Here is a 9,486-nt window from a genome sequence, read left to right as displayed (position 1 = left end):
TAGGATCCATTCAAATATTTATTATTATTATTATTATTATTATTATTTATCTCTCACCTCGATCAACTTAATTTAAATTTTAACATATTCAAAATTCTTTTATTTTTATCAATCCTCAATAAACAATTATTTTTAGGTAAATTGTTTTTTTTGGTCTTGTATCTGATCTATTTTATCATTTTAAGATTTTAAGTGAACCATGTCTAAAAATAGTTTCGTAAGTAAATTTTTTTTCGCTAAAATAGTCCTCCGGTGCCGGACTTGTCATGCTAGCCTGCCGTTGCGGACGAGGCGCTGACGTGGCTGATATGTTATCGCTACGTAGATGCTATGTCGGAGGACCATTTTAGTGAAAATTTGTTACATGTGGGATTATTTTCAGATGTATTTCATTTAAAGTCCTGAAATTATAAAGGATGTCAGATATAAAACAAAAAAATAATTATCAAGATATCTTGTTAAATAAAAAAATAAAAATTCACTTATAGCTGATATGACATCTATGTGGTGATGACATGTCAGCGGCTTCAGTGCCATGTCAGTAACGATTTACAGGACTATTTTTAAATAAGGTTCATTTAAAATTCTAAAATGATAAATGAGTCATATACGAGACTAAAAAAACTGTTTGCCCATATTTTTAAATACATGTAAAATACTTTATATATATATAATTGGTTTATGTTAGTCATGAATAAATATATATATTTTTTTATTTAATTGTATTATACTCCACCGGTCCCTATTCAAAGTACTTCTTTTAACTATTTTTGTCCGTTCCAATAAAAAAATATTTATTTTTTAGTTTAGTAAAAGTAATTATACACTAATACAAAACACCTTTAATTTTCACATAAATTACAAAAATATCATTATACAAATTTATAGGTAAAGTCAAAGTGCAAAATGTCAAAACTTTTTACACACTTTCACTAATAAATAAAATACTACTACAAAACTCCAAATGGTCCATGAGTTGGAGAGAGTATACAATTTTATTCTCTATAAAATGATATTCATATAAAAATTTTTTTCAATAAAACTCTGATTACCGGAATTGTCATATTGTCGCTTAGTAGGTTCATCGGTGTTGATTTAGCGATGATGCAGTTGATTTGTCTGTGTGCCACGTAGGTGACAAATAAATGTTTTTTTAATTTCTTTTATTTATAAAAGTAAAATAAAATAAACCACTGCAGAGCAAGCAGTAAGAAGTGCCTGAATTGTATATATGTACGTGAGAAGGAACAAAAATGGAGGTGTAGTAGTGAGACTTTTATATATATATATATATATATATAAGATCAAAGTAATTGTTTGGTCGACTGTATTGGAAAGAAAAACCTGACTACTCAGAGATGGTGATAAAATTAGCTTATGAGACTTAAAAATGGATTTTGTGTGGACATTCATTTGCATTCTCCTTTGCAAATTTGCAACCGAATTGTGGTCAGCAGTAAAATTCCGTCACTAAATCACAGATTTACATAAGACAGTATATATATATTTTTTATATGTTAAAAATAAAAATAATAATAATAATAATAATTTATTCTTCAATTTAAAATTAAAATTTATTAATTTTAAATATTTCGCAATATTATTATTAATTTAGAAAGTCGGACACCATACTCCCCTATGATTTAGAAATGGTACAAAATTTCATTTTGTTTTAGAAAATATCGTACATAATCCCCTAAAAGTTGCATGAGACCTCTTGTATTTTTTAAAATATTACATTAAGGGAGTGTTTGGCAAATAGCTTTTTTAAGAGCTTTTAGCTTATTGAAAAGCTTTTAGCTGTTTGACCAGTCAAAAAACTAATTTAGATATTTAGTAAATTAACTTTTTGAAATAGCTTTTTAGACCTAAAAAACTAATTTCTGAAAAGCTAGCTTACCCAGCGTTTTGAAATAGTTTTTTCTGTAAAAAAAATTTTATTCCTTATATGCCCTTAAAAATTTATTATACATTTACACAAATAAATATATTTTGATTATTTATTAATTATATTAAATATTTTATTATATTATAGTTTTACTTTTATAAATTTAAAATAATTAATTTTTATATAAAAAATTATTTCAATTGTAAAATATATAAATTATTTAAAATCAACATAAAATAAAAAAAATATAAATATTAATAATTTATTTTTTTATTAAAAAAATTACATTATATAAATTTTATACTAAAAATAAATTAAATAAATTAAATTTATTGAAAATTAGAAATATAATGAACTAATCGATAACTAATATAATAAATATATACACGAAAAATTTATTATTTTATATTTTACATCATTTTCAATAAAAAAAAACTATTTATATATTAATATATTATTTTTTAAATCTAACGGTAATAAAAATAAATACTTTTATAACACTTTTACAACTTTCAATAACTGATAACAAAAAATTTTAAACATTCTAAACTCAAAAGAACATAATTGAATATATTAGAAATAAGAATAAAATAGAAATGTCCTCGATTGTCATTTTACGTATAAACAACTAATATCAAACAGTTGTTTTACCAAATATTTTAATACAAACAGCTAATCGAATCAGCTAGTCAAACCAACTAATTGAATCAACTAACAGCTATCAGCTAATTGAATCAGCTAACAACTATCAGCTAATTGCCAAACACACCTAAATCTCTAAAGAAATGATTTCGCGCACTATTCTAATAGTGCAGACTTCTCGTATCACAAGTTATAAGTAATTTTGCCTAAATGTTTTATTAGGCTAAATTTAATTAAAAGATAAATTTATTATGTATTACTCCATCTGTTGTTAAAAATTAGCCGGAGAGAAATATGAATATTTTATTGAAAACATAATCAAAGTAAAAAGATAATTGGTGGTATTTTTAAAAATTTAGTTAGAAATTAAAGTAAATAAAGATATAGAGTAATAAAAGTAGTGTAATCAAATATTGATTTGTTGACATTACCAAAATTAGTATGAGATAAATTAATTTAACGGACGAATTAAAAAAAATGAAAATAAATTTGACGGGCGGAGGGAGTATATATTTTAAATAATATTTTAAGACTATAAACAATACCACTTACTTATAAAAAATAATAAAATAATACTCCGTTCGTACCAACTCAAAAGTACTTTTTTTTTTTTATTTTCGTTTGTTCCACTAAAAATTTTTTTGTCTTAATATAGTAAAAATATTTTATATATAAATACTAAAATACTTCTACTTTTACGTAAATTACGAAAATATTAGTATTACTTTATTTGTATTTTGTAAGGGCAAAAATGTCAAATCATCTTTTGAAACTTTTACTAATTAATAAAATACAATTCATTCCATCCCGACTATCGTGTTCATTTTACCGTAGACACGAAAAATAAGATCAAAATGTATAATTTCTTTTTTAAAAAATTCAAAAATAAATAGAACGAACGAAAAAAAAAAAAATAGACATGATGAATAGAACAGAAAGAGTATTATTTTTTAATCCACCGAAAAAAAAAAAAAAAACGATCTATTTGAAATAGTACATAAGAAATATCATATTAATATATTATGTTAACTTATAAATTTATTGTATAAAATATTGTACCATAGAATAAACTCATCAAGTTTTCCAATACCAACAAGAGGGTATTATTTATTTGGCAAAATTACATATATTTCATATGTGGTTTGAAAAATTTACAATATTTCTCCATATAATTTAAAAATTGCATTAAACTTTCTTTGTTTGTAAAAATATTGCACAAAATTTATTTTTTAAAAGATTATGTCCAACATTTTCTAAATATATGATCCTGGTTTAATTTTTAAATTATTGCAATTTTTAAATTATTGAAAGTATAATGTCAACTTTTTAAACTACAAGTGAATTACATGCAATATTGCCGATTTATTTTATAATTTTTATCACAGTCCCAACTTAAAATATATCTAGCGGAGCCTTATTGATGAAATTGACTTAAATATTTTGGTCCGAAATCCAATTAATGACATAGTAGGTCATATGTGGCCCAATGATTGATAGAAGTTTTACGGGTGTGTTTATTCAGAAATTTGGAAGATTTCTATAGTTCTTCTAAAAATTTCTCGACAAAAACATAAATCGAATATTTATTGAAACAATATGCTAATAAGATGAGACAGATACTTTTATATTATATTAAAAATTATTTTATATTTAAAACATCATTGTATATTAATATCACATTAAATAACTCTTTCAATATAAAATTTTATTATTTAAAATCCAAATCTCTAAAGGAACACACCCTAATTTTTCTCTAATTTTTTCTGTCATTTAGTTAGTCGTAAAAGTTTGCATGTTTGAACAAGGAGCTTGATCTAAGTATTCGAGATTTAGACAACACTCGAACACTAAACTTGATTTAAGAGTTCCCAAACATTTTCAATCGACCAAAAATCCAGAAGAGTTATCTTGGGGATCATATATTTTTATCTTTTCGTGATGGTTTAGACTAAATTTCAAACTTATGACATTAACTTTGGGTTCAAAAGATAAATTGGTTTAGTTCAAGTTTGAGTTTGAGTTTGATTTTATTTAATAAATTTAATTTAATTAGTATTTTCTATATAATATTTTATAAAAAAAATAATATATTTTTATTAAAATATGTATAGACTAAATAATAATTTAATTTTTTTTTTTATTTTAAAATTTTGGAGGTAAAAAATTTACCTTATGTGTGCATACTTGCTATTATTTAAAAAAAAAAATCTAAAATAACTTTTAAAGATAATCTTTTATATGAAAGAAAGAAATACTTGACTAATATTTGAAAAAATGATTGAATAGTAATAAAATAAAAAGTGAACAAAGCCTAAAATTTAAAATTTTAAAATAATAGTTAAAGTTAAAAATGAAGATGAATGAATAAAGTTTCTTCAAATTATATTTTTTACTATTCAATGTGAAAATTTCTTTTGAAAATATGATATCAACATTCATCTTCATGCAAACTATTATGTTTAAGAGATATTTCATCTAAAAACACATCTAACAATATATATGTCAAATGAACAAACAAATATATCATTTTCCCTAAATCATTATTTCACTTTAAAAAAATACATGCATATAAACTAAAAAAAAAAAAAAAAAAAAGATTTTTTTTTTATTTGAAAAAAACCATTAATAGTCAAACTTACCATACTTCAATGTTCCATGAAACAAATATCAAACTATTTTCATAGATATTTATTTAATTTAATACTTATATGAAAAGTTAATAAATAACATACCATGTTAACATTAGATATTGTTACTTGATATTTTTATTGATTATAATTAAAGTCACTACCCATAACTATCTGTGCATAGAAATATATTACCTGTGAAAATTTATAAAGGTCCCATAATTTTTATTTTGATATATTCAAAATGATTTAAATATATATGTAAAGAAGAAAGCAAATATTACAATGATGTAATGAAATTCTACTTGGATATACATTATAATGCATTGTATCTACTACCTTTCTTTCTTTCTTTTTTTTTTTTTAACTAGCAGCCGCTTAGATAAATTTCCGACCGAACTTAATATCCCGCAAATTAAACCCGACAAATAATCAGGTGCTTTTTTGTAATTATATTTTTATAGGCCATAATTGAATGGTAAAAAAGAATAAAGTAGTTGATATGATATTTTTGTAAAAAAAGAAATGTATTTTTATAGCCCATAATTGAATGATAAAAAAATAAAAATAATTGCCAGTAAAAATTTAAGATTTGTTTTTTATTATTAATTTTTTTAATTTAAGTTTTGGTTTTATCGATACATCTGTGATGTATTGTGAGAAAATATAATATATTTTTATTAAAATTTGTGTATACTAAATAAAATTGATTTGTTTTTAAGGCTAGAATGGGTGTGTTCAAGTGATTTTGGAGTTTGAAATTTTAGAAAATATAAATTGTAATCGAAAAGTTGTTTAATTTAATATAAATATGAGTTTATATAATATTTTGAATATAAAATTTTAATATAATATAATGATATTATTAGTATTTGATTTGATTTTTTTTTTTAAAAAAATAATATTTGAAAGAATAAAAATTCTAAAAATAAACTCACAACCAAACACAATAATGTTTTTTTAGAATCGATTATTGTTATAATTATCATATAAATATTAATCAATACAAGATAATAAAAACAATTAGATAGGTTGCAATTTCTTTTTATTTTTACAGTCAAAACGATAAGTCCGTTTATTCAACGTGTTTAGATAAATTGATTTGTTGGTAATATAAAAATAATATTTTGTATTGAATTGTTAATTTTTTATGAGTGAATAATATATACTCCAGTCGTCCGGCTCTAAGGTCTCATTTACCTTTTCCGTTATTGTACTTAACATTAAGAATATATTTGTATTCGTATAATTTTTTTGCACAAATGCCATTATAATAGTATTATAAAATATTAATAGAAATATTTTTGTCATTTTTAATTTTCATATAATAATTAATATTTAAAGATCAACACGCAGAAAATAAATGAGACTTTAGGGTGATAATATTATATTAATGAGTGTGTATATTTATATTTTTTAAATATATTTATAAGAAATTGTTTTATTAAAAAATATTGAATAAACTAACTCAATAATTGAATATATTTTTAATAACAAATGAAGAAAGGTGAGATTTGTTTGATTTTAATTTGAATTAAACTTTTTTAATTGAATAACCCACTAAATAGAATTTTTTTATTTAAAATAAAAAACAATCAAATCCGTTAGATAAATTTTTAAATATAATAAAGTCGTGATAAAAAAGAAAAAAAAGAAAAAAGATTAATTCAGAGAAAATTAATTATTAATATAAATGTATGTTATTATTATTATGATTATTATTATTATTTGCTATTTTTATATTTTAATAAAATAAAAAATAAAAAAGAGAGAATGTGGATGCCCCATCCATGTATTAAAGCACAACTGCACGTCTTTATATGGCGAAGAAAATATGTGAAGAGAATTAAAAATGTTACCAACTTATAGAGAGAGAGAGAGAGAGAGAGAGAGAGAACTTTGGCGGAACAAAGAGAAGAGCACTGCGACAGTGGAGAGCATCTGCACTTTGTCCCTCCCTTCCTCACCCACCGCTCTAATTTCAAGGTAATCAAAAGCTGTTAAAGTCATTCAACGTGCTGAATTAATGCCTTTTTGATTGCACAATGAGCGTGAGGAGGAGCTGTGAATACTGCGGATTCCATTTCTATTTTGATTTTGATTTTGCTTTCTATTTCGGTTGCTCTGGATTTCTGTAGCGGTCAGGAATATGAGGTATTTGCTCTGTAATTCTGGATGTGCTGTGGCTACCTGTGACGGTTATTATTGGGATTGGGAGTTGTTGAGTGCGAAATCGAGAGAGGATCAGTGTAGGAGGCCGTTTAAGGTTAGGAGATTTGAATTCTCTGATCTTCAATCCGCTACCGATGGATTCTCCGCCGCGAATTTGCTCGGCAGAGGCAGTTATGGATATGTGTACAGAGCGAAGTTCCATCGGATTCAAACCGTCGCCGCGGTTAAAATGACGAAGGAAGCGCATCCGAGCAGCGATAATGAGATGGAGATTCTCTCGGAGGTTTATCATCCTCGCCTCGTGAATTTGATCGGTTACGCAGATGATTCCGATCACCGGAAACTGCTCGTCGTCGAGTACATGCCGAACGGAACTCTGCACGACTTGCTCCACCGCTCGGTTAAGCCGCCAGGCTGGACGAAGAGGACGCGGTTCGCGATGCAGGTGGCGAAGGCGGTGCAGTTTCTGCACTCATCAAATCCGCCGATCATCCACCGCGACATCAAATCGTCGAACGTTTTAATCGATTCGAGATTCAATTCGCGACTCAGCGATTTCGGACTGTCTCTCAGAGGCGACGCCGAGGAAATTAAAGCGAAATCCACGCCGCCGGCGGGGACGATCGGATACCTCGACCCTGGCTACGTTGCGCCGGGGGATCTCAGCACCAAATCCGACGTTTTCAGCTTCGGAATATTACTTCTGGAGATTGTAAGCGGTCGCCATGCTCTGGACATGAACTACAGTCCGCCGTCACTGGTCGAATGGGCGGTGCCGGAGATAAAATCCGGCAACTTCTTCGCCATCTGCGATCCTCGAATTACTCCTCCAGAAGACACCGACGCTCTCCAGAGAATGCTAATTTTGGCTAAACGCTGCGTCAGGTCGACGGCGGCGAAGCGGCCGGCGATGGCGGAGGCGGTGGAGTGTCTGAAGGAAGTGTACAGAAGAACAAGGAGGAGGCATCCTCACAGTTGCATTACTCTCGGACGGCACGTGGTGGACGATGGTCCTCACGTGATCAAATACCAGCCGTTGGATGACAGTAACGGAACGGTACGGATTACGAAATCGGCAAGCCGTAAGATTGGGAAATTATCCGCTACGACGAGTGCAGATCCTGATACTTACGTGGCGGTTGCATTTCAACCGAAATTAAATTCGATAAGGTCGGCCAAGGAGATTAGATCTAAGCCGTTGATTTGGAGTGAGGGATTGGGTGCAGGGACATCGACGGTGCAGCTTATCAAGTCAAAGTCAATGGGTGAGATGCAACGCAAGCCGTTGGATGATAAAGGGATCAGCGGCAGAAGATTGGAGACGTCTACTTTGTTGGTGGGTACGGCCGAAAATGTCAATGAAGAAGATATAACTTAGGTAATCAGTCATATTTATTATTATTATTATTATTTATTATTATTATTTTCTACTATTTATTGAACTTTCACATTTTTTTCAACATTTTTGGTATTTTTCTATTCTAAATTACAATTTTGAATAATTTTTTCCAACAGCTGGTGTTTTATATCATTCAAAATACATACTTTGATTTTATTGTTGTTGCCTTTGTTATTGATATGGTTTTGTTTTGTTGTTGTTGATGTTATTTATTTATTTATTTTGTATTTATTAATTGTTTTTATTCTAAGGCATCATGTCATTAACTTATTTTTCATTAACTATATTATATTCAAAATATTAAATAGGATAATTATTTATAATACATTAAATATTTATTATAATTAATTTTTCTTTTTGTTATTATTTCAAAAATAACAAAACATAACCGCCGAATTAATAAATTTACTGTAGAGAAACAGTAACAACGGAAAATAAAAACACAACAAATGTATATTTTGTTAGCATTAACAAAATTTATTATATACAGAATTATCAATATGATTTATAAATTTTATATACATGCATTTCTTATAGATGTAAATTTTTTTAGTATATAGTAGGATATGGGATGACTTAATCACTACATACAAGATCTGAACCACAATCAGTTTCCATTGATACAAGAAGAAATTCTCACAAATATCTTAACTATATTAGCTAGAAAATATTCACCAACTAATAATAAAAAAAATATAATAACTACCACAAGATCAAAAGTATATCACCTAAAAACCAATGCAAAAAATAAATCTAAG

At 26.8% G+C, this 9,486-nt stretch overlaps 1 protein-coding gene across 1 annotated transcript; it reads left to right on the top strand.

The window, feature by feature from the left end:
• The first annotated feature begins 6,991 nt into the window (after window positions 1-6,991).
• LOC127265813 (serine/threonine-protein kinase-like protein At3g51990) lies at window positions 6,992-8,924 on the top strand. Its single transcript, XM_051295819.1, has 2 exons — window positions 6,992-7,143; window positions 7,296-8,924. Exon 2 carries the CDS (start codon window positions 7,307-7,309, stop codon window positions 8,705-8,707), a length of 1,401 nt encoding a protein of 466 aa, XP_051151776.1. The 5' UTR covers window positions 6,992-7,143; window positions 7,296-7,306; the 3' UTR covers window positions 8,708-8,924.
• The last annotated feature ends 562 nt before the right edge of the window (window positions 8,925-9,486 follow it).

Source organism: Andrographis paniculata, unplaced genomic scaffold, assembly GCF_009805555.1.
Source record: "Andrographis paniculata isolate CXL003 unplaced genomic scaffold, ASM980555v1 Contig74END, whole genome shotgun sequence".
NCBI classification, from domain to species: domain Eukaryota; kingdom Viridiplantae; phylum Streptophyta; class Magnoliopsida; order Lamiales; family Acanthaceae; genus Andrographis; species Andrographis paniculata.
The sequence above is the reverse complement of the archived record's forward strand: the minus strand, read 5'-3'. Positions and strand labels throughout refer to the sequence as shown.